The sequence below is a fragment of the Anomaloglossus baeobatrachus genome, chromosome 1 (assembly GCF_048569485.1).
Source record: "Anomaloglossus baeobatrachus isolate aAnoBae1 chromosome 1, aAnoBae1.hap1, whole genome shotgun sequence".
Lineage (NCBI taxonomy): Eukaryota > Metazoa > Chordata > Amphibia > Anura > Aromobatidae > Anomaloglossus > Anomaloglossus baeobatrachus.
The window spans coordinates 744,083,863-744,109,629 of NC_134353.1; the positions used below are offsets into that span (position 1 = coordinate 744,083,863).

The 25,767-nt window shown below is 52.0% G+C and overlaps 1 protein-coding gene across 1 annotated transcript in view; it reads left to right on the plus strand.

Moving 5' to 3' along the window:
• ZCCHC8 (zinc finger CCHC-type containing 8) overlaps positions 1-25,767 on the plus strand; it is a 167,775-nt gene that overhangs the window by 51,946 nt on the left and 90,062 nt on the right. The window contains exons 5-6 of the mRNA XM_075323130.1: positions 6,057-6,131; positions 14,215-14,318. Of these exons, the coding sequence (XP_075179245.1) occupies positions 6,057-6,131; positions 14,215-14,318 (179 nt within the window). The remainder of the gene's footprint in view (positions 1-6,056; positions 6,132-14,214; positions 14,319-25,767) is intronic.

A 25,767-nucleotide genomic window follows, 5' to 3' on the forward strand; every position in this document is an offset into this window, starting at 1 on the left:
AGAGAGGCTCAGATTCTTGGCGGACTCAGTCACGCCCAAAAAAGACAGCAGGAAGAACCGTTACCAAGACGGCTTCCTCATGACTTTCAGCCTCCTCTCTCCGCATCCTCGGTCGGTGGCAGGCTCTCCCGCTTTGGCGACATTTGGCTGTCACAGGTCAAAGACCGTTGGGTGAAGGACATTCTGTCTCACGGGTACAGGATAGAGTTCATCTCTCGTCCTCCAACTCGTTTCTTCAGAACTTCCCCACCGCCCGACCGAGCCGATGCTCTGCTGCAGGCGGTGGCCGCTCTAAAGGCGGAAGGAGTGGTGACTTCCGTTCCTCTTCAGGAACAAGGTCACGGTTTTTACTCCAATCTGTTTGTGGTGCCAAAGAAGGACGGGTCCTTTCGGCCCGTCCTGGATCTAAAGTTGCTCAACAAACACGTAAAAACCAGGAGGTTCCGGATGGAATCTCTACGCTCCGTCATAGCCTCAATGTCTCAAGGAGATTTCTTAGCATCAATAGACATCAAAGATGCTTATCTTCACGTGCCGATTGCGCCAGAGCATCAGCGTTTTCTACGCTTCGTTATAGAAAGCGAACACCTGCAGTTCGTAGCGTTACCTTTCGGGCTGGCAACAGCCCCTCGGGTCTTCACCAAGGTCATGGCAGCAGTAGTAGCTGTCCTGCACTCGCAGGGTCACTCCGTGATCCCGTATTTGGACGATCTACTTATAAAGGCACCCTCTCAAGAGGCATGCCAACACAGTCTGGACGTGGCACTGAAGACTCTCCAGAGTTTCGGGTGGATTATCAACTTTTCAAAGTCAAATCTAACCCCGACCCAATCACTAACATATCTTGGCATGGAGTTTCATACTCTCTCAGCGATAGTGAAGCTTCCACTGGACAAGCAGTGCTCTCTGCAGACAGGGGTGCAATCTCTCCTGCAGAACCAGTCCCACTCCTTGAGGCGCCTCATGCATTTCCTAGGGAAGATGGTGGCAGCAATGGAAGCAGTCCCTTTCGCGCAGTTTCATCTGCGCCCTCTACAATGGGACATTCTCCGCCAATGGGACGGGAAGTCGACGTCCCTCGACAGGGATGTCTCCCTCTCTCAGGCAGCCAAGGACTCTCTCCGATGGTGGCTTCTTCCCACCTCATTGTCAAAAGGAAAGTCGTTCCTACCCCCATCCTGGGCGGTGGTCACGACAGATGCGAGCCTATCAGGGTGGGGAGCAGTGTTTCTTCACCACAGGGCTCAGGGTACGTGGACTCAGAGAGAGTCCACCCTTCAGATCAATGTTCTGGAAATCAGAGCAGTCTATCTTGCTCTGCGAGCCTTCCAACAGTGGCTGGAGGGCAAGCAGATCCGGATTCAGTCGGACAATTCCACAGCGGTGGCGTACATCAACCACCAAGGGGGAACACGCAGTCGGCAAGCCTTTCAGGAAGTCCGGCGGATTCTGACGTGGGTGGAAAACACAGCATCCACCATATCCGCAGTTCACATCCCAGGCGTGGAAAACTGGGAAGCAGACTTTCTCAGTCGCCAGGGCATGGACGCAGGGGAATGGTCCCTTCACCCGGACGTGTTTCAGGAGATCTGTCGCCGCTGGGGGATGCCGGACGTCGACCTGATGGCGTCACGGCACAACAACAAGGTCCCGGTTTTCATGGCACGGTCTCACGATCACCGAGCTCTGGCGGCAGACGCCTTAGTTCAGGATTGGTCGCAGTTCCGACTACCTTATGTGTTTCCACCTCTGGCATTGTTGCCCAGAGTGCTCCGCAAAATCAGGTCAGACTGCCGTTGCGCCATTCTCGTCGCTCCAGACTGGCCAAGGAGGTCGTGGTACCCGGATCTGTGGCATCTTACGGTAGGACAACCGTGGGCGCTACCAGGCCGTCCAGACTTGCTGTCTCAAGGGCCATTTTTCCATCTGAATTCTGCGGCCCTGAACCTGACTGTGTGGCCATTGAGTCCTGGATCCTAGGGACCTCAGGTTTATCTCATGATGTTGTTGCCACCATGAGACAGGCTAGGAAACCATCCTCCGCCAAGATCTACCACAGAACGTGGAAGATATTCTTATCTTGGTGCTCCGCTCAGGGAGTTTCTCCCTGGCCATTTGCATTGCCTATTTTTCTTTCCTTCCTGCAGTCTGGGTTGGAAAAAGGTTTGTCGCTTAGCTCCCTTAAAGGTCAAGTCTCCGCGCTATCCGTATTCTTTCAGAAGCGCCTGGCGCGACTTCCTAAGGTACGCACGTTCCTGCAAGGGGTTTGTCATATCGTTCCCCCTTACAAGCGGCCATTGGAACCCTGGGATCTGAACAAGGTTCTAATTGCTCTCCAGAAGCCACCTTTCGAGCCTATGAAGGAGATTTCCTTTTCTCGGCTTTCACAGAAAGTGGCTTTTCTGGTGGCGGTCACGTCTCTTCGGAGAGTGTCAGAGCTGGCGGCGTTATCTTGCAAATCTCCCTTCCTGGTGTTTCACCAAGACAAGGTAGTACTGCGTCCAATTCCAGAGTTTCTTCCCAAGGTGGTATCTTCCTTTCATCTCAATCAGGATATCACTTTACCATCTTTGTGTCCGCATCCAGTTCACCAATTTGAAAAGGGTTTGCATCTGTTGGACCTGGTGAGAGCACTCAGGATCTACATTTTCCGCACGGCGCCTCTGCGCCGTTCGGATGCACTCTTTATCCTGGTCGCTGGTCAGCATAAAGGGTCGCAAGCTTCCAAATCCACCCTTGCGCGGTGGATCAAGGAACCAATTCTTCACGCCTACCGTTCTGCTGGGCTTCCGACTCCTTCTGGACTGAAGGCCCATTCTACCAGAGCCGTGGGTGCGTCCTGGGCATTACGGCATCAGGCTACGGCTCAGCAGGTGTGCCAGGCGGCTACCTGGTCGAGTCTGCACACTTTTACCAAGCATTATCAGGTGCATACCTACGCTTCGGCGGATGCCAGCCTAGGTAGACAAGTCCTGCAGGCGGCGGTGGCCCACCTGTAAGAAAGGGCTGCCTGACAGCCCGATCACGAGGTATTCTTTTACCCACCCAGGGACTGCTTTTGGACGTCCCAATTGTCTGGGTCTCCCAATTAGGAGCGAAAAAGAAGGGAATTTTGTTTACTTACCGTAAATTCCTTTTCTTCTAGCTCCAATTGGGAGACCCAGCACCCGCCCTGTTTTTTCTTAGGGTATTTGTTTTTCGGGTGCACATGTTGTTCATGTTAAGTTACGTTCTCCGATATTGTTATCGGATTGAATTTGTTTTTGAAACAGTTATTGGCTTTCCTCCTTCTTGCTTTTGCACTAAAACTGAGGGACCCGTGCTCCCACGGGGGGGTGTATAGCCAGAAGGGGAGGGGCCTTACACTTTTAAGTGTAGTACTTTGTGCGGCCTCCGGAGGCAGTAGCTATACACCCAATTGTCTGGGTCTCCCAATTGGAGCTAGAAGAAAAGGAATTTACGGTAAGTAAACAAAATTCCCTTCTTTACATTAAATAAATAATTTAAAACAAAAAAACGTGGGGTCCCCCCCCAAATTGGATCACCAGCCAAGGTAAAGCAGACAGCTGGGGTCTGATATTCTCAGACTAGGGAGGTCCACTGTTATTGGACAATCCCCAGCCTAAAAATAGCAGGCTGCAGCCGCCCCAGAAGTGGCGCATCCGTTTGACGTGCCAATCCTGGTGCTTCGCCCCAACTCATCCCGTTGCCCTGGTGCGGTGGCAAACGGGGTAATATATGGGGTTGATGCCAGATGTGTAATGTCACCTGGCATCAGGCCCTGGGGTTAGTGATGTCACACGTCTATCAGATACCCGACATCACCAACCCAGTCAGTAAGAAATAAAAAATAGACAACAAAAAAGTTTCATTTGAAAAAACACTCCCCACATTCCCTCTTTCATCAATTTATTGACCAGAACAATCAACTCCTGGTCCGGCGTAATCCAATAAGGGGTTCCCTTGACGATCCATACCATAGTCACTGTCCCAGTCAATGAAGAACAGAATGTTCCCCATTGGCTGGGAGAGCAGTGAAGTGACTTGAGCTAACATCAATAGGTCAGCCCAGGTCACTGCAGGGTATGACTAGCACTGACTTCAGGAGGTTAGATGAGATCATTACCTGCTGTGATGATCTCCTGCAGTTTTGCCATCAGCGCTGTCACTGCCGTCTATGCCCGCCGCGTTCTCCGCAGTATCGCGAGAGCCGGTGACGTCACCGCTAGTGACAGTCTCGGGCCGCGGGCATAGACGGCAGTGACAGCTGTGACGTCAGGAGGCAGGAGATTGTCACCGCAGGTAATGATCTCATCTCACTTCCTGACAGCAGCGCTCGGCATCCCCGCGGCTGCACGCACTGCAGGGTGATAAGCTGCTGATACTGCGGGCAGACACTGACACACTGCTGTGCAGGCAGCTGTGGGGCTGGAGCTAGACACAGACTGCACGGGCACCTGGAGGTCACACGGAAGCGCCAGGGCTATGTGGCGTCCAGGGAGTGTGATCTGTGCTCCGCTTCCTCTTCCTGGCATAATGACATCACTCCCCTGCAAAACCGCAGGCAGTGATGAGCATTACCGCAGGTAAATCGTGGCTATACCGAGGGTATACCGCACATCATTTGCTACCTGCGGAAAAGAAGTGACATGCACATTTTCTCAAGAAATTTTCTCAAGAAAATCTTCAGAAAGAATTTTCTTGAGAAAAAAACGCAGTGTGCGCTCAGCTATTTTTTTTTTTTTTTTTTTTCCCCCATAGGTTTTGCTGGGAAATGTCTGCAGGAAGATTACAAACATTTCTCAAGAAATTTCTGCAGCAAAACCGCGGGTAAAAACGCCTAGTGCGCACAGGGCCTAAGACTGTAAGGACTTTTCATTTGAGTCCTACGATGCCAAGGTTTAAGAGGACGATTCAAGCATATGAACTCCACCCATGGCAACTACCCCGAGCTGGGCCGAATTCAGCACAGAATAAGAAATCTGCTTGTCCTGTAGTCTTCACTTTACGTCCCAGAACTGTGCCCTTTTTCTCTGGAACCTCGAAATCTGGATATATCGATATATTCCATCCGTCAATAGCTAATGCAGAATGGTCTCTAGCTTTTCATGGAATAAGATCAGTGTCCTTGAAGTGCAGTAATTTATTTAGAATTGGCCTTGGAGGAGTTCAGGCAGTAACTATCTCGTAGAGACACTCTGTGCACCCTATCAATGGCATAGAATGGGGGGAGAGAATTTTTGGCAAATTTTTCAATCAGCAAGCTTTTACGAAGGAGACCATTGATATTCTGCAGCCCTCTCGCTCTGAGTATAAAAAAAAAACCCAATAAAAAAACAACTTTTATTCCACTGACTCTCCTTTTTAGTTCTGTAACTTTTGTATTCATTTGCTGTATGTCCTGCCTGATGAGGACAATGTCTTCTGAGTTTCCCCCACTTGGTTTGTCAAAGTTTCCAGTGTGGATCCACAAGAATCACCTGCAGCTTATACAGTGGAGCCAACCCTGCAAGTTGTATGATCCTTGTTCATAGGCTCCTCTAGCCTGCTTTCTACTGGCTATAGCATATATCTCGTTTTGTGTTGTATTATGTCAACATTATTTTATCAGAGATGCAAACATAGTGAATTAGAAGGGGTTGTCCAAATGACTATTTAATTTATTTTTAAATAATGAATATGAGACTTAGTTGTATTTTACGTTTTCTACCTCTTCAGCTTGTATGCAGTACATTACAGTGCAGGCTGCTAGATCCTGCTTTGTCCTTGTTCTTTCAGATGATGACCTTTTGTGATGGTTCTTGTGTGCAGCCATTATATAACTTCTTTTGAAGCACATCTAAGCTCACATTTTATTAGGTTTACGGTTATTGTAACATCAAACCCATTAAATTTGCTATTTTTACAATGTGGTAATGCCCATTTGGATTATTGCATTTGACATTTTGGTACTATAAGGGAGGTAAGGATTTTAAATGTAACAGAATGGTTAAATGCTGAACAAATGTATTGATTTATAAATTATACTGAGCCATTTTTTTTTTTTTTCTTTCCAGCCATCAAGTATTTCTTTGGAGGCCAGTGATAACTCTAGTGTGAATGCAGTTAAGAAAATTAAGGAAGCCTTCAGTGTAAGCATAAAAGAACTATCCACATTTTCCATGTTCTGCCTTATTTATTTTTAGGGAGTTTGTCACCCAAAAACTGAAATTTTAACTATTTAGGCCTTCATATAGGGGCTTAGTCCCTATAGAAATCATACTGATACTGTATATTTTATTAAATTTGTTTTATAGAAACAGAATAATTACATATGTACCATTCTTTTACTGATTATAAGATGCACTCCACCTTCCCAAACCAAAAATTGGGAGGAAAATGGGGGGGTGCGTCTCTTGGGCTGATTGTAGCTTACCACGGGGGTTGCAGATCAAGTCACAGGAGGCATGGTCGCTGCTGCAGGTTGCCAGCGGTGGCACAAGTGGGGCAATGCTGTAGGCCCTTGACTTGGGGGAGAGGGCGTTGCAGCAGCGCAAGGCAGACGCCATTGATCACCTAGTGACTGACGTAATGGACTTCAAGGAAATGGCGCTGGGGGTTGCAATTGCGCAGATTGTGATCTCAATCTTTTTTTTTTTCTCTGACGCCTCATTGGGGGACACAGGACCATGGGTGTTATGCTGCCTATCCATAGGAGGACACTAAGTAGATGCAAAAGAAATTAGCTCCTCCTCTGCAGTATACACCCCCTGGCCGGGCCAGGCAACCTCAGTTTAGCTTAGTGTCTGTAGGAGGCACATCCTTTCAAGGTTTTGTTATTTTTTTGAGGGCGACGGTTTCCCCTAGGGATCGATCTCCCATACCATCAACGGGCGTGATCGCGGAGTGTCGCCTCCACGTACCCCCTCCTGCGACGCTGGATCCAGGGCTGCCTTTTACTGGACGACGGGTCCTACAGACACCGATTTTCCAGAGCCCAGGGCAGAGGCACACACAATTCCTCAGGTCCTCTTTGCAGGCTCTGAGTTGATACATTGCACCTGTGTGGCTGGACACAGCAAGCTGACTCTGCTATTCCACTGCCTGGACTGAGGCAGTGTTTTAAGGTGAGATCCCCCCTGACTGGTTTCCCAGACAAAGGGAGAAAGACGATGCAGGGAATCCTGCAGAGATAATACCAGTGGCAGGGGAAGGCTCCCTGGACTACTGAATTCGCAGTCTTTATTCCCACTAGCTGTGTGCTGGCTGGAGGGAGGGGGAAAAAAACGGTCACAAAAGCTCCCTTCCCGCCGTTTTTTACTACCGACAGCAGGGGGGCACACTGACTTCTTCTTGGCGCTCTTTTAGCGCTAAGCCCCGCCCCCCGGAAAGCGCGCGAAGATCTCCAAGAGCGGGCTTACTCCTTCCTTAGGACGCAAGGCCATCGGCTGATTCTGGTGAGGTACACCGAAGCAAATACAATCCTTGCTTCCCACTGCTTCACTTGTAGCTCTGCATATCATTGCTCCCCCTCCTGGCATACTCCTATTAGGAACATGCAGAACTCTAAGGGTACTAAGAGTGCTAAGGCTCACATAGTCTATTATTCAGCCTGCACTGCCTGCCACGCTGAGCTACCACGTAAACACACCTCTTCTCTCTGTGAGTCCTGTGCCCCTATAGCCCCCCAAGACCCTCCCCGCCACCACCGCCGCAATCGTCAGCCCAGAGCCTAGGGCTCCCAGCCCACCGGAATAGGCACAGTTTCTGTCCCAATCCATGGAAAAACTGTCACAGAACCTGGTTCTGGCTATGCAATGTCGTCCTCCACACCCTTCTGGGCCCCTGGACGGAACGCAGCCTGAGGATACCCCTATGGAGGGTCCTTCTGAGGTAATCCGGGCCCATGCTTCACCGGTTGCAGGGATCAGAAAAAGAGCACACGGCCGCGTGTCTCCAGCACTCTCTCATGGCCCCCATGGCTCTCCCTCGGGAGCACACAGGGCAGGCTCTCCCACACGCTCCACGGCTTCTGAAGAGCCGGAGGAGGGAGAATGCTGTTTGTACCAGAATGATTCCTTGGTTTCAACCTCCCCAGATGATCAAACTGCAATAGACTCCCTTTTTATAGCAGCAATCAACCAAACTCTGCATGTGGAGGATCCCCCATCCACTACCACTGACCATGTGGTCTCCTTTTAAGAGAGCAAGGAAACCCCAAAAGGTTTTCGCTGATCACCCAGAGTTTCAGGATATCCTCGCAAAGCAAATGGAGAAGCCTCACCTGCCCCTAAGGGCTGGGCCGATCCGCCCTCAGTCGACTACCCCCCCCCCCCCCCCCAGTCTCCCGCCTTGCTACAAAGACGCTCCTGTCTTTAACCGATGGTTCCTCCATCAAGGACCCGACAGACAGGTGGAGCACCTCGCCTGCTCTGCCTTTTGAGGCTGCGGGTTCCTCTCTCTTGCCCTCCTTTGCCTCTGTGTGGGTCGCAAAGGCGATCTCGGTCTGGGCAGAATCCCTTAACACTTCGCTTGAGGAATCCCAGTTCCCTCATACCTTCAGAGGTAACAGCTCAAATTGCCGCTGCGGCGGAGTACCTCATGCAGGCCTCCATTGATGCTGCTACCTGCGCAGCTTTTGCCGCCTCAAATACCATAGCGATCCGTAGAGCTCTCTGGCTCCGACAATGGCGAGCGGACTCTGCCTCCAAGAAGTCTCTCACGGGCCTTCCCTTTTTTCCAGACCGATTGTTTGGCGAACGTCTGGACAAGCTCATTTCTGACGCCACGGGAGGAAAGAGTACCTCCCTTCCCCAGCTGAAGCCCAGGACGACCTTCACCAGACGTCCACAGTCCTCGTTCTGCTCCTTTCGGAAGTCATTTGGTTGGTCGACATCCCGCTCTGCCCCCGCCACTAGCCGCGGACTACGCAGGGACCGACCTTCTCAGCTCTCCCCGAAACCCACTTCGTCATGGCAGCCTAGATCGAAACAGTCCAGAACTAGGGAGACTCGTCCATGACGTTTTCCCCCCTCATGACTCCTTCAGCGCCCCGGAAGACACACTCATTGTAGGAGGGCGACTGCGGCTCTTTCAACACATCTGGGCTGTCGCCTCAGATGACAAATGGGTGCGAGACCTTGTGTCTTCTGGTTACCACATAGAATTTCGGACCCGACCCCCGAGTCGGTTCTTTCTCTCAAACCCCCCCAAAGACTCAAACGACGCGAGGCTTTTTCTCAGCAATCCACTCGCTCCAAACAGCAGGAGTGATAATACCTGTCCCAGACGACGTGAAGTTCAGGGGGTTTTTATTCTAACCTCTTTGTGGTCCCCAAAAAGGATGGGTCAGTTTGACCCATCCTGGACTTCAAACACCTGAACAAACGTGCACGTACGGAGATTCTGAATGGAGTCCCTAAGGTCCATTATTGCATCCATGGTCGAAGGGGAATTCCTCGCCTCCATAGATATCAAGGACGCGTACCTGCACATACCCATCGCCCCAGCTCACCAAAAGTTCCTCCGCTTCGCAGTTCAGGACTCCCATTTTCAATTCGTAGCCCTACCCTTCGGCCTTGCCACCGCACCAAGGGTCTTCACCAAAGTCATGGCGGCCGCCATGAGCGTCCTTCACGCTAGGGGAGTAGTTGTTCTCCCTTACTTGGACGACCTCCTCATCAAGGCCCCCTCCTTCCGCGACTGCTCAACCAGCGTACAGATCACCGTGGACACCCTATCCCGCTTAGGGTGGCTACTGAATCTAGACAAATTATCCCCGGTCACATCACGATCCATCACATTCCTGGGCATGTCCCTGGACACCTGTCGGGGCTTGATCCTTCTCCCTCAGGACAAGGCGATCGCTCTTCGACAAGCGGTACGCTGCCTTCTACGTCCTCCGTCTCGCTCCATTTGATTCAGCATGAAGGTGCTCGGCAGGATGGTGGCAGCTATGGAGGCAGTACCCTTTGCTCAGCTGCAACTCCGCCCACTGCAGCTAGCCCTTCTAGCTTCCTGGGACAAGAGCCCCTTCTCCCTGGACAAACATCTTCACCTGACGCCTTCAGTCAGGTATGCACTCCGCTGGTGGCTTCGGTCCTCATCCCTATCGAAGGGGAGATCTTTTCTCCCAGTGAACTGGCTGGTCCTGACCACGGACACCAGCCTCCTAGGCTGGGGAGCAGTGTACCGGCACCACACTGCTCAAGGACGTTGGACGCCCCAGGAGTCTTCCCTACCCATAATCATCCTGGAAATCCGCGCGATCTTCCTCGCTCTCAGGGCGTTCTGCCCTCTGCTAACGGGTTGTCAGATTCAAGTCCAATCAATCGGCAGGGGGGCACCCGCAGCAGAGCGGCTTATCTCGAGGCCCACAAGATCCTCAGCTGGGCCGAATCGACGGGGTCAGTGATATCAACGGTACACATACCGGGAGTAGAGAACTGGGCAGCAGACTTCTATGTCGCCAAGGCCTGGCCGCCGGAGAGTGATCTCTCCAGCCAGAAGTGTTCCTACACATCTGCACTCGCTGGGGTACACCAGACGTGGATCTAATGGCCTCAAGGTTGAACGCAAAGGTACCCACGTTCATAGTCAGGTCACGCGACCCGCAGTCAATCGACGCGGATGCTCTAGTCTGCTCCTGGCACCACTTCCGCCTGCCTTACATATTTTCACCTCTACCCCTGCTGCCGTGGGTAATCAGGAAGATCAAGGCAGAGGGAGTCCCGGTGATACTGATAGCACCGGACTGGCCCAGGCGCGCCTGGTACGCTGAATTAGTACAAATGCTCACAGATGTACCGTGGCGCATTCCAGACTTGCTGACCCAAGGGCCCATTTCCCATCAGAACTCCAGAGCCTGAAGCTGACGGCATGGCCATTGAGACCTGGGTATTAACAAGAGCGGGATTCTCCCCCGCGGTTATTTCCACCATGATCAGCGCCCGAAAGCCTGCTTCATCCCGCATTTACCACCGTACATGGATAATCTTCCTTTCATGGTGCAGGGAAACTAACGTCCAGCCTATGCCTCTGGCTATCCCCAGAATTCTCGACTTTCTGCAGTCTGGCTTGCAAGCGGGGTTGGCTCTCGGTTCCCTTTTAATGGGCAGGTCTCAGCACTCTCAATTATCTACCAATGCCGCCTGGCTCAAAAAACGCAAGTCAAGACCTTCCTCCAGGGCGTTTCCCATCTAGTTCCCCCGTACAAACGGCCGCTGGACCCATGGGACCTCAATCTCGTTCTAGACGGTCTCCAGAAGTCTCCCTTTTGAACCCCTCAAGGAATCCTCCCTTGCTATTCTGTCATGGAAGGTGACATTCCTGGTGGCAATTACGTCCATCAGATTGGTTTCGGAGCTGGCAGCACTCTCTTGCCGCGAGCTTTTTTCTGATCTTTCACCAGGACAAGGTGGTTCTGCGCCCCCTTCCGGATTTTCTTCCAAAGGTTCCTACCCCGTTTCATTTGAACGAGGACATTGTTCTGCCTTCCTTTTGTCCACACCCAGTTCATAGGGTGGAAAGGTCTCTGCATTCATTAGACCTAGTCAGAGCTTTCAGATATTACATATCCAGGACAGCCCCCTTTAGGAAAACGGACTCTTTGTTCGTCATTCCTGAGGGGCCTAAGAAGGGACAGGCAGCTTCAAAGGCAACTCTGGCTCGCTGGATTCGCTCTGCAATCCAGGAAGTTTACCGCTTGCAACTCAAGCCCATTCCTAGTGGGCTGCGGGCTCATTCCTCGCGAGCAGTTGGCGCTTCGTGGGCCATTCGGCATCAGGCTTCAGTGGAACAGGTGTGTAAGGCTGCGACCTGGTCTAGCCTACATACTTTTTCAAAGCATTACAGATTCCATACCCAGGTTTCAGCAAATCTGGGTAGGACAATTCTGCAAACGGCAGTAGAGCACCTCTCTCAGTAGGCGCTCCAGAATGTCTGGGACTGGTTCCTCGTCCTTGGGTTGTGTTGTCTTTCTTTTATTTTTCCCACCCATGGACTGCTTTAGGACCTCCCATGGTCCTGTGCCCCCAATGAGGCGTCAGAGAAAAAACGGATTTTTGTGTACTCAACGTAAAATCGTTTTCTCTTAGCCATCATTGGGGGACACAGCACCCACCCTGTTGCCCTGTTGGGCCTTGGTTCTCTCAGTACCTTATTTGGTTATGACTTTTTTTTTTTTTTTTGTTTTTTGTTTCTCATGTTCCTCCGTTGAGATAAGTTCTTACTATTTTTTTTTTTTTTCTTCTACTGCTTGTGTACTAAAACTGAGGTTGCCTGGCCCGGTCAGGGGGTGTATACTGCAGAGTAGGAGCTAATGTCTTTTGCATCTACTTAGTGTCCTCCTATGGATAGGCAGCATAACACCCATGGTCCTGTGTCCCCCAATGATGGCTAAGAGAAAACGATTTTACGGTGAGTACACAAAAATCCGTCTGTTTTCCATATTTTTCTCTTTTAAATTTTGGAGTGCGTCTTATGATCTGTTGCATCTTATGGTCCGAAAAATACAGTAACTGAATTAACATATACGTGTGTTAATAAGGGGGCTTCGGGCATGGTCAAGTGCTTAGTGTACAGTATACATCGTCAATTGCTATCCTTGTAATTCACAGTACTCACTTTGGAATGCTACCTGATCTACATACGTGGACAGAATTGTTGGTTGCCATCTGATTAAAGGGGTCGTCTGAAGGCAAAAGGAAATTTGTTGTTAAATCCCTATCTATTTGATGCTATAATCAAAGCTTTTTTCTAATGCACTAGTATTAAAAATTCCCTGACTACACTATCGAACTGCCATTCTATTTTTTTCTTTCCTTTCTGACAATTAATTTGAGAATCCCAGTGCATGCTGGGATTCTGTCATCAAGGGTCATAGTCTGTGGCAGTGACCAGAGAGAGCCTCTGTCCCCTTCCTGAAATGATGCTTGTTTCAGGGGCTGGTTTGTTCCTCTGTGTCCTTCCCTGTTCTTTTCCCCCCTGTGCTGTTCTCTGTGCAATCTGCACAGCACCTGCTCTGCTGTGGGCTCAGATCTGTAATAATTAGCTGGTAACAGAGCTGTCTCTACACCTGACATGCAGGAGTCTAGTGCTGCCCCGCTGGTGAAGTCACTGGTCTGCCTGCCTGCCAAGTGTAGACACTGCTCTGTTACCGGCTAAATGATTACTGATCTGGGCCAACAGAGTGGGCACTGTGCAGGGAGGGACAGACCAACCCCTGAAACGAGCTTCATTATGATGCTTCATTTCAAGGAAGGGGCAGAGGCTCCAGTAACTAACAAAGACTTTGCCCCCTGATGACACTTTGAGTATCACATCAGGCACTGGCATTCTCAAACAAATCATCATCAGACAAGAAAAAGACCTAGCAGTTATAGTGTAGTTAAAGAACAGTAGGGTATTTTTAACACCAGTATAATAGAAAATAGCTTAGATTATAGCATCAAATAGATGGGGATTTACATGTTTTGCTTTTGGACCACCTGGTGCGCTCACACTGGCGTGTAACTCGGATGGGTGCTCTCTATTGTTTTATTGGATGGCACTTTCTTCAATGTTCTAAGGGCAGTGCCTACTAGATTTATTTTTTTTTTCTCATGCCGATCCTAAACCCTTACTACAATTAGGATTTGAACACCATCAAATTAAACTTGAGTCTGCACTTTTAAGCCCATATTGATTGATATAGCGACCTTTTAATGTTTTGGTAATTAACTAAAATGCCAAAACTTGTCACTGTCCAAATATTTCTGGACCTAGATGTTTAGAAAGAGGGGATAAATGCTTTCTATGTAAGCAATACATAAGTAAATACTTCTAAGCAAGATCAAAAGCAATCTGTTAAGACAACCGATCAGCGAAGTAGTAGTCATGTGGTATGTTAATGCTGCAAATGAGATGGTGTAAGCCTGCCACAGCACTGCTAATAGCTGACACGGAGGTCCGTGAAAACATACCACATTGTATGCTAACCAGGTGATATGCGTGTTCTAGGAGTATCCAAATGTGCCCTGGGCTTTAATCCCGTGTGTGTGTGTGTGTGTGTGTGTGTGTGTGTGTGTGGATATAGATATAGATAAGTATAGATGTATGTATAGGGGTGTGTGTGTGTGTGTGTGTATATATGTATGTATGTATGTGGGTGTGTGTGTGTACATATGTACATGTGTACGTGTGTGTGTATATATGTTAATGTTTTATGGTTAACTACAGTATCACTCTTTCTTGCAGGTTGTCGGGAGTGTTCTTTATTTTACTAATTTCTGCCTCGACAAGCTTGGACAGCCCCTTCTAAATGAGAACCCTCAATTAACTGATGGATGGGAAGTACCTACGTATCCTAACATTAAGTTGTATTTGTACAAAGTGCTAGTCTTCCTTATCATCACACCACGGTTCACCTACTTTAACACCTAAGCTCATCTATGCATAGAGAAAACCAAAGAAATGGATCGGCACACCTTTTGCTATAAGTGCATATGTTCTTTCCAATTATATCTATCCTCTATGGGCTTGAGTTAGGGTCCCGTGACACGTAGCGACACACCCACGATCCCACCAGCGATACGACCTGGCAAGGATCGTTGGTGCGTCGCTACATGGTTGCTGGTGAGCTGTCAATCAGGCAGATCTCACCAGCGACTAGCCACCAGCGACTTGTGTAACGATGCTGCGCTTGGTAACCAGGGTAAATATTGGGTAACTAAGCAAAGCGCTTTGCTTGGTTACCCGATCTTTACCCTGGTTACCAGCGTACACCGCTTACAGGCAGCCAGCGCTGGCTCCCTATATATGCAGCTAGGGTACACACCGGGTTACTAAGCAAAGCACTTTGCTTAGTTACCTGATATTCACCCTGGCTACGTGTCACACACAGCGACGTCGCTGGCGAGGTTGCTGATACGCCACAAAACCTGTGACGTTTCAGCGATCTCGCTAGCGATATCGCTGTGTGACGGTGGCTTAAGGTCAAAATAAGGCTTAAGGTTAAAATAAGGCTTAAGGTTAAAATAAGGCTTAAGGTTAAAATAATAAAACTAGTCGTTGCTTCCCACCTACATTGGCACAGCTGCTGAGCTCAGTGATTGGCTGTAGCGAGCACAAGTACTGTAGTCGTGATGACACCTTTTTAACTGCTGCAGGGGTGAGTAACAGCTAATTTTATTATTTTAACTTGTTCATTGCCTGGGTGTTTTACTTTTTTGCTTGTTTTTGCACTGCTGGTAACCAGAACATTTTATTACACTTTGCTGTATCTGCAGGAACATGGTCTGTAAATACCACAAGTTCTTGGCAGGGGAGGAAGCAGAGAATAGAAGGATTTTTGTGTACTCACCGTAAAATCTCTTTCTCCGAGTCTTCATTGGGGGACACAGCACCCACCCTGCTTGTTCTTTGGTTGGTGGTTTTATTACAGATTGCCTGCCTATTTCAGTGCTCCATGTTTCCAGGCCACTTATCGCACGGTTACTTTGTCTTAGTGTCAGCCTCCTAGTCACAGTCAAGATAATAACTATAACAAAGGTTAGCTCCTCCCTGGCAGTGTACACCCTGAGCTGGAGGCGGACTTAAATCAGTTTAGTGCACGAGCAGTAGGAGGAGTACCAAAAAAACCATACATAAGTCAAGATAATAACTATAACAAAGTAACCGTGCGATAAGTGGCCTGGAAACATGGAGCACTGAAATAGGCAGGCAATCTGTAATAAAACCACCAACCAAAGAACAAGCAGGGTGGGTGCGGTGTCCCCCAATGAAGACTCGGAGAAAGAGATTTTACAGTGAGCACACACAAATCCTTCTTTCTCTTTCGTTTCATTGGGGGACACAGGACCGTGGTACGTCCAAAAGAAGTCCCTGGGTGGGAACAGGTAAGCACCGCGGATAGGAAGGAAAACGCCCTCCCTCGGCAGGCTTGCCCAAGAGCTGAATGCACCTACCTTGTTATCGGTGTGCTACTGCCGCCTGCAAAAACTTTTTGCCCAAGACAGGCCTCTGCCGATGCTTGGGTGTGAATAAGGTAGACCCTAGTAAAGGTATGCAGACTAGACCAGGTGGCGGTCCTGCGGACCTGGTCGGCCGACGCCTGATGCGTAATCGCCCAAGAGGTTCCCAGTGCACGGGCAGAGTGCACCTTTACTCCCCGTGGTGGAGCTCTGTCCTTTATCCAATAGGCCTCGGAAATGGTGGACCGGATCCATCTGTCAGTCGTGGCCTTGGATACCGGCATGCCCCTCTTGTGACCGGATGGAAGGATGAACAGACATCCATCTGACGGAAAGGTGCCGTCCTGGAGACGTAAATTCTGAGGACTCGCAGCAGATCCAGAGTGTGCGAAGCCCCTTCCAGGCTGTGAAAAGTTCCAGGACCGGAGGACGGTAAAAACAATTTCCTCATTTGGATGGAAAGGTGAGACCACCTTGGGCAGAAGCGAGGATCCGGCCGGAGCACCACCTTGTCCTGGTGGAGGACCAGAAAAGGGGTAAGGACAAAGAGCTGCCAGCTCTGACGTTCTTCGCATAGAAGTGATGGCGACGGGAAGCACCGTTTACAAAACAGCCGAGAAAGGAAGAATCTCGTGAAGTGCAAATGGCGGATCTTGAAGCGAACCTCGCACTAGCATAAGAACCCACGGTTCTAGTGAACGACGAGTACGGCGGAGCTAGATGGGTAACTCCCTGGATGAAGGTCTTGATCCACAGACGAGAGGCGAGTCCTCAAACAGAATTGACAGAGCCGACACTTGACCTTTAGGCGTGGCGAGTGCTAGACTCGCATCCAGACCTGACTTGAGGGAAGGGAGAAGGGGAGAGAAGAGATGCTGTGTTCTTCAGACCACCGGAGGAAAAAAAACTCTCCCCTTGCTGTAGTGGATCCTCGTAGAAGATGGCGTCCTGGACTTAATCATTGTCTGTATCACCCCTGTCGAAAGGCCTGCCTGAGCTATTACCCAGGATTCAATCACTAGGCTGTCAAATATAGGACCTCTGCGTTCTGGTGGGAGAGAGGGCCCTGCCACAGAAGATCTGGACGGTCTGGAAGGTGTCACGGGACTTCCGCATGGAGCTGAATGAGTTCCGCGAATCATGCTCGTCTGGCTCACTGTGAAGCCACTAGGATGACTGGAAATCCTTCTGCCTTGAGGGTCCTGAGAACCTTCGGGATCAGGGGCAGCAGTGGGAAGAAGCACTGGTTCCCTGCGTCGACCCCTAGCGCCAGGTGGTCGCGGTACCCCCCAATGAACCTTGGCACCTGACAGTCGTATCGGGAGGCCACTTGGACCACCTTCGGAGTCCTCCATCTGCCGCAGATCTGGTTGAAGACTTCCCCGTTGAGGGATCATGCGCCTGAAGCGAGGGCTTCCCTGCCAGATAGGCGTTTTGAATGTCCAGCGACATCAGAACTTTGCCGCCTTCCATAGACGTGATCACAGAGCGGAGAGACTCTATGCAAAATGCTCGAGGTCTCACCGACTTGCTGAGAAGCTTCGGGTAGAGGACGAGACGGACCGAGCCGTCCTTATTGGGGACCACAAGAGGTTGGAATAAAATCCCTGGCTGCATTCTGAGGGAGGGACTGGTACCACGACTCCAGATTGTAGGAGAGACTCTATGGAGAGGAGGGATGCGCGAGCACATCCGGGAGAGTCTGGAGGGTGAGAACGGAAAAAACGTCTGTGGCATTGAAGCGAACTCTATTTCGTAGTCTGAGACAAAGATCTCTCTGCCCTAGGCATCTGTATTTAAGGGGAGCCAGACATGCTGGAAGCGGGACAGGAGCCCCCCCCCCCCCCCTCTCTCCCCACACTAGCCTGGCGCTGCTGCACGCAGATTGCGAGTAAATTGGAGGAGCAGCGTTGAGACCTCGAGGCGGACTTCGTGGACTGGTGGGGACTGGTCTTGAATGACGGAGCCTTCCTGTCCCTCCGAGGGGAGCGTGTTTACTAAGGTTCATGTGTTCTGGACGCGTTTGGGCCGAAATTGGGGAAGAGAGGTACTCTTTCCTACCGTAGCCTCGGAGGTCCAACTGGACTAGCCTATCCCCGAAAGACGTTCCCCTAAGAACGGAAGGGACGTCAGCTACTTTTTAGAGGCCGCATCTGCATTCCAGGTCCTGAGCTAGAGGGCTCGACGGATGGCCATACTGCTGCTACAGGCCTGGGCCGTGCAATTGGCAGACGCCAGGGCTGCGTCGAGAAGGTACTCGCCAGTCCTGGAACGTCAGAGATGGCACGGAGTCTGCTGCGTAGAGTATCTGCCCAGGACATCAGCGCCTTTGCCACCCAAACCGAGGCAAAGGCCGGGGAAAAGGATGTACCCGCTGTGTCGAAGGCAGAAACTGGCCCACCTGTCAATGGTACAGTCCGTGGAGTCGTTGAGAGATGCACTGTTAAGAGGAGGACTGTGTGAGAACTAGACAGGTGGGATACTGGCGGGGCGACCGGGAGTCTGCCCATTCTTTTCGAAGTCCCTCAGAGATGGGATAATGTAAATTAATGGACTTACCGCTGGTAAACACCCTGTCCGGCTGTTGCCTGTGGTTGCTCCGTAACTCTGCGAACTCTGGATGTCCACTGAATGCATTATGGACTCGCTTCGTCCACTTAAAGGAGACTTGGGTGCTCTGAGAAGAGACTGGGTCCACCTGTACCTTCAGAGTCTGATTCACCGCTTCTACCAGGCTATCCACCATGCGCCGAACATCAGCCGCCTGCTTGGAATCCAGCAGAGGTGGTACATCTGAGCCATCACCCGAGAGGTCGGAGGACTCCCGGGAAGAGAGGAGTCTGGACCTGGGGATGCGGGAGAAGCCTGGGAGGACGCTGAAGACGAGACCTGGCGGGTCCGCTTCTGAGCCATAGTAGAGGACTGTGGGACGGGGCTCATTTCCTCCTGAGGAGGCTGCAATAGGCCTGTGGAGGGCAGACCGAGCGTCGGGAAGAGACGCAGAGCTTGCGCAATGGTCCGAGAAGCCTGAGCTGGGGAGTCTACGGACTGAAACAGGGATGCCGACCAGTCGGGAGGAGGCGGGAAGCTGGACCCTGTAGGATCGGAGGCTGCGTGGCAGCGTCTGAGGCGTCTGTGTCCTGTGGGCGCTGCGGGTCTGCAGAGCAGCCTGGGCATAGCGGGACATCCTGGCCTAGGGGTAATTCACCAAGGCAAGGGGACCTGTTTGGATCGGGCGGACCAGGATTATGTAAAGGTACTCTCGCTGGGTCTGCTAGGCAGGAGACAGGAGAACGACCAAACTGTCGCTAATCAGTGAGAGCTATCTAGTGAGGGTTCACTCCGTAGGAGCAGAGGGTACCCAGGTCCTGTGTGGTGCCCACCAGTCCAGAGAGAGGAATCCAGGTCACACCGAAGTCAGAAGGTAAATGGACAGCGCGCTGCTGCCTCATACGTAGAAAAAAAGGGTTGAGACCCCACGGATATATGATCTAAAGGGGGTTGTGTGGTGCTACACATAACAAATTTGTTTGCCAGAGCAGTAGCTTTCTCCAGAGGGCGATTCTGGCATAACAGTTCATGCCCGGTTCTGACTATTTAAACTCCTGGGAAAACTGGATCAGAACCAGGAAGCCATCATTAGAGCAATAAGGGGAGCCCCCAAGGACTCCCAGACCTCTACAAGATACATTTACACTCTGCCTTACATCCACATAAAGTGACATATGAAAGCTAATGTACCTGTGTAGCAAAGCTTATAGTTCTCAAGACCTCATCATATAAAATGAGGCCATTTCAAAAGTACCTAGAAGCAACTCTGCTAATGGTTAAGCTGGGCTTCACAGGCAGACAAGGAGGTAGAACAAGATGGCGATGGGACGCTGGAGTTGGCTGGGGGAGGGGCCGTGTGAGGGCGGGAAACAGGGCATCCACCGCCCACACTGTGATGCCTGGAGGCTGAGCGGTGGGAGGAGTCGGGGTCTGAACGGCCGGCGAGCCAATAGCGCTGCAGCAGGGGGCATGGCTGGGACGCAGGGAGACTAGGCAGAGACCGGGGCCTAAATTTTTAGCCGCCCGAGGGGGAGAAGGTAGGGGAGAGACGGTCCTACCTGACATCCGCGGCGCAGCCCCAGGGATGGTCCGGTGTGCAGGCAGAGGGTTCTGCACTTGCCTGTGTGCAGCGCACACCTGAAGGTAAGGCTGCGGGCTCCAGGGACGCGGGGAGAGGCGTCCGGAGAGGCAGAGAGGTGGATGCCGGGTGGGGGGAGGGAGCTCCTCTGTGACTGTAGGCAGCGATGCGGGCCCCATCCGAAAGGTGAAACGCTGCGGGGGTCAAACCTCTGTAGCTTGTCCCTGTGCACCCTTTGGGGTAATACCGCAGGGTGGATCAGGGGTGCCCATGTAGGATCTGCCCCACATGCACTCCCGGGAGTGGTACCACGGGAATGGACGGGGGAGAGGGCCGACATCTCAAACCTCTGCGACCCTGGGGAGTGGTACCCACAGGGCTGGAGGGAATGAGGGTGAAATATAGACGACACCTGCAGAAACAGAGAAAAAGGAGAATGAGAGCAATGAGCGTCGCCGAGAAAAAATGAAAAATACGTAAGAAAAGTGTGGCTCGGGAGCCGAGACGGCCCACATCAGCCTCCTACGACACTAAGCAAAAAGCTGATTTGAGTCCGCCTCCGGCTCAGGGTGTACACTGCCAGGGAGGAGCTAACCTTTTTTTTGTCTATTTAGTGTCAGCCTCCTAGTCACAGCAGCTTACACCCACGGTCCGGTGTCCCACAATGAAATGAAAGAGAAATACAGATATTACAAATGAGATAATACATTATTTTTAAACATGCTGGGAAATGTTTTAACCAACAGAAAGCATCATCTGTGATCCCATGCTGTAATATCTGTATACTCTTCTGTTTCCTGCACTTGCCTGGAGCTGTGGTATCTCACACCCATGCCCCTATACAGTCAGACACAACCATTAGGGGGACTACTGCAATCCTCGCATGACACTCGACTCACACTGGCAGCACAGCGGGAGCTGAGTGTCACTGCAACTGAGGTCCGATCTTGCGTGCCGGCGCTGGGGGAGGGGGGGGCGTGCCGGCGCTGAGGAGGGGCGCGTGCCGGATTTATCTCTTTCTCCACCATTTCCGGCTATTGCCATTTTCGCTCTGCAATCTCAGTACACCTGTGTTCTGCGAGTGCAGTGCAATTTTTCTCTTGCTCCAAGATTTGAATGGGTGCGAAAGGAACAAGGATCGCATTGCACCCGCAGAATGCTGCGACTATTTTCTCGGTCTGATTAGAGCTGAGAAAATAATTGCTCATGGGTGCTGGCACATGGGCTAATGGAATGCGATGTTTCATCGCATTCCACTCCCTCCGATTTTCATGCCATGTGTCTTAGGCCTTACACAGTACATAGCATGAGCTCAGGAATATTTTCTTAACACATCCAATTGTGGAACTTTTAAAATTCTTCCAAAATCTATTGATTTTAAAATGTACTTTTAGTGGGACTACCATTCTATATAGTTCACAATCAAGAATAGTAACTGCTTCTCCCTTGTCAGCTTGTCTTAGAAGAATAAGGAAAATTGGCTACTTGACATTCCTCCTTTTCTTTATCGTTCCTTTAGAAGACCCAGACCATGGGTGTTTAGCTTCTACCTCCGGAGGACACACAAAGTACTACACTTAAAAGTGTAGCTCCTCCCCCTGAGCTTATACACCCCCTGGTGAGCAGACCCAGCCAGTTTATCGCTTTGTGTTCAGGAGGCATACATCCACACATGCATTCTCATATGATTTTCTCCTTTTGGAACGAGATTGAAGAGTGGGGTCCACGTCTAGACCCCCGGCATGTCCCTTCTCACCCCACTGTGTCGGCGGTGTTGTAAGGTTGATTCCTAGGCTGGAGCCTTTACATGCCGTGCTCCTTCACCATCCCTCCTGGGCTCTGGCTTGAAGTGGGAGCCAGCACGGTCTCCATGCTTGGCAGGACACCGGTCTCCATCCGCAGCCCTTGAGGACCCTGCTGGACCGGAGCACTCATCCCCAGGGACAGGCCCTGCGTCTCAGCAGCTAAGTACCTGAGACATTTAGATTTCAGGGTCCCTGTACTTTATTGTTGGGGGAGAGTGTGCTTATTGTGTTTTCTGACATTTCTGGCTGGTTCTCTAGCTGTTGACTGAGAACCGCGCCGATGGTGCCTGCGCGTCGGCCGCGCCGCTCAAATTTAGGCCCCGGCTTCGCCGGAGGCCTAGTTTCTGTTTCACTGCCCTCGCATGTCACTCATGCAGAGGGACAGGCTCGGCTCCTCCCGGCGGCCGTTCTGTACAGGGGAGGGACACTCCCCACTGCAGTGTGTGTCCCCTTCCCTGTAGGTCTCTATGGCCCTTCAGATCCCGCTCCTCAAGCAAGTCCCGCCCCCTCTCTTCGCTCCGGCGGCCATTTTCTCAGCGTTCTCTCTGCGATCAGTCATTGCAGCGCTGGTCTGCAGCATCTCTGCTGAGGTGCTGTGCTTGGGGGTCCGGGCTTCGGGATCTGGAGGGCACACAACACCGCTCCAGCGGTCTGGTAAGCCACAACCGGTCTCCGGTTGTGGACCTCTGTATATACTCTCTGGGGTTCATTCTCTGGCAGAGACCGACTCCAGCAGCATGTCTCACACGAGGAGCAAGGCCCTAAAGCTTTATGCTGTATGCGCTGCATGTAAGCTCCTGCTGCTGAACCGAGCACCTTCCCACATTGTGATGCCTGCTCTAACTTGGCGGTGCCACAGCCTGGAGTCTCACCCCCAGTGGTCTCTCAGGCTGCTCCTGTGGCTGAACCCCCGGCTTGGGTAGAATCCTTTCTCTATCGTTTCATTGGGGGACACAGGACCATGGGTTATGCTGCTGTCACTAGGAGGCTGACACTAAGTAAACAGAAAAAGTTAGCTCCTCCCCAGCAGTATAACCCCTGAGCCGGAGGCGGGCTCAATCAGTTTTTTGCTTAGTGTCGTAGGAGGCTGATGTGGGCCGACTGGGCCCCCTTCAGCCACTTGATTTTTTGCGTATTACTTCTCTGTTTCTGCAGGTATCGTACTTCTCTTCCTCAGCTCTCGCAGCCCGGTGGGTACCACTCCCTAGGGTTGCAGAGGTTTGAGTCTTCGGGCCCTCGCCCCTGTCCGTTCCCGCGGTACCAATCCCTGGTGTGTTCGTGTGGGGCAGAGTCTTCCTGGGCACCCCCTATCCGCTCTGCGGTATCGCCCCAAAGGGCGCAAGGGGCTCGGCAAATAGGGACTAGACCACAGCGCGTCTCGATCTAGGATGGGGCCCGCAGCGCTGCTACATTTAGGGGCTTCCCCCCACCAGCGTCCACCTCCCTGCCTTCTTCAGCCGGCTTCCTGGTGCCCGAAGCCATCCCTTCTGCGAGCGGAGCACACAGGAGCATGTGCAGAGTCCCAGCCTGCACTCCGGAGCGCGCCGCGGATCAGGTAGGACACCTACCTTCTCCCCTCGGGCGGCTGCAGAATTTTAGGCCCCGGTCTGGGCCTAGTCGCCGGGCACCCCCGCTACGTCCGCGGAGCTCCCTGCAGACGCCTAGGTCGGATTTGATTCGCGGCTGCGACGCCGCCGCCTTGCGACCGGGGCGCCGGCGCTGCCTCTGCCCGCGCGGCAGCATCAAAATTTAGGGCCCCGGCTTCGGCCTGGTCCTCGGCGTCCCAGGCGGCGGCGCCGCCGCCTTGCGGCCGGGTCCGCCGGCGCCGCCTTGCGGCCGGGTCCGCCGGCGCTGCTTCTGCCCGCGCGGCACCGTAAAAATTTAGGCCCCGGCTTCGGCCTGGTCCTCGGCGTCCCAGGCTGCGACGCCGCCGCCTTGCGGCCGGGTCCGCCGCCGCTGCCTCTGCCCACGCGGCAGCGTTAAAATTTAGCCCCCGGCTTCGGCCTCGTCCTCTGCGTCCCAGGCTGCGACGCCGCCGCCTTGCGGCTGGGTCCGCCGGCGCTGCCTCTGCTGCGGCAGCGTCAAAATTTAGCCCCCGGCTTCGGCCTGGTCCTCGGCGTCCCAGGCCCGCCTCCTGCGCAGCGCTATTGGCCACCGGCCTCTCCTTCTCCGCCTTCCGCTCTGCCCCAGGCATCATCAGGGGGGTGGGGGATATTTTTTCCCGCTCCCTCAGTGTTCATTTTATTTAAAAAAAAAAAAAACAAAAAAACAAAGATTATGGCAGACTCCCGGTCTGCGGATTGCTGAGGCTGCAGCAACTTTTTTCGGGGAAAAACAGAACACTCTTTGTAGTGTATATTTTTTATATTGGGTCGATTTTTTTTATTAAAAATACGTGCATAATTTTTCATATATTGACTCCTACATTGCTTATGCGGGCACTTGTTTTCTATCACGTTTTTAGTGTAGCGTTTCCAGCTCGACTTTTTAGTGATTTTTGGGCCGGTAAGCCCAAGACTCGGTCCCCTCTTTTGTGAGTTATTTTCAAGAAAATGTCAGATTGCTGTTGACCCCTGCCGGCTGGTAACGCCCTGTCTCAGGCCATAACTCCCCTCGTTACGTCCCTCGGGTTCGTGCGCATGCGCCGCGTCTCCGGCCGATGCGCATACCATCATCCATAGGACTGGCGCAATCCCCTCGGGGAGGTGAGTCCCGTACCAGGGACCTTTTCTCCTATGCTGGAAGCGGACCCGCCAGGTCTCGTCCTTGTGGCTCCCCAGTTTCCACTTATCCCCCAGGTCCAGACTGTCCTTCCTCTGGCAGTCTTCCGACCTCTCGGGTGATGGCCCAGGCTTCCACCTCTGCTGGCTTCCGAGCAGGACCTAGATGTCTTGGCGCATGACGAATAGCCTGCTACAAATGGTGAGTCAAGCCGTAAGGCTACGGACAGCCCTCTTCTCTCCGTGCACGCAGGTCTCCCTTAAGACATTTGAAGCAGACCCTTATGTGCTCAGAGGACATCCAGAGCTCGCCGAGTTACCGCGGGCTCACAGACAACTACCAGACACGGAGTTGACCAGCAGTAAGTCTTGTCATTGTCTTTTTTTCCCTTCTCCAAGGCGATTTCGGAGAGAAGGGGCATACTAAACTGGAGTCGCTGATGATCACAGACGGCAACCAGACACGGCGTTTACCAGCGGTAAGTCGTGTTATTGTCATTTTCATCCCCCCAAAGGGCTCTGGAGAGAGGGGGCATGCCTCTTTGCAGGGAACAAGGTGGGGGCCACTGCGGTTTTTTCAGTGGACATCCAGTTCGCACGGTGACTGCGTGATCATGGATAATCCCCGGACGTGATTTTTCCCAGTGGTAAGTCCGTTTATTTGTCTTGCCCCTTCTCGAAGGGGGCTCCGAAAGGAAGCGGCACGCTACCCTTTATGCGACCCGCCTGGGCTCCTCCGGGCTTCTCGTCACTATCGTGCCGCTCCGCAGGGACTTCGGACACCATACGCAGCGGTCCACGTCCCACCTATGCCGACCCAGGGCTGGGTATCTTCTTGAGTGAGTACCCTCTTTTCACAAACCTGATGTCTGCCCGCTACTCGGCCTGAACCTCTAGCATCAGTGTGCCCACCATCGAGACCTCTGACTCGGGATCAAGAACGCAGATTCGACATCTAGGAAGTCGCTGACTTTTTTTCCGACTTTCGGGAACGCCCTTTCGGAGATAGGCGAGTCTAGTTTATCCCTAGGCTACGTCAGGGTAGACTACTCTCCCCCCTAGGCTACGTAAGGGAAGGGTATATCCCTTTCCCGGCATCGGCCCTGATGCACCAGGATCGTTCCCTCACGCAGCCCTGTCCACGCCGCAACCCGTCTGGAAGCCTTTATCCCTACAACAGCCAT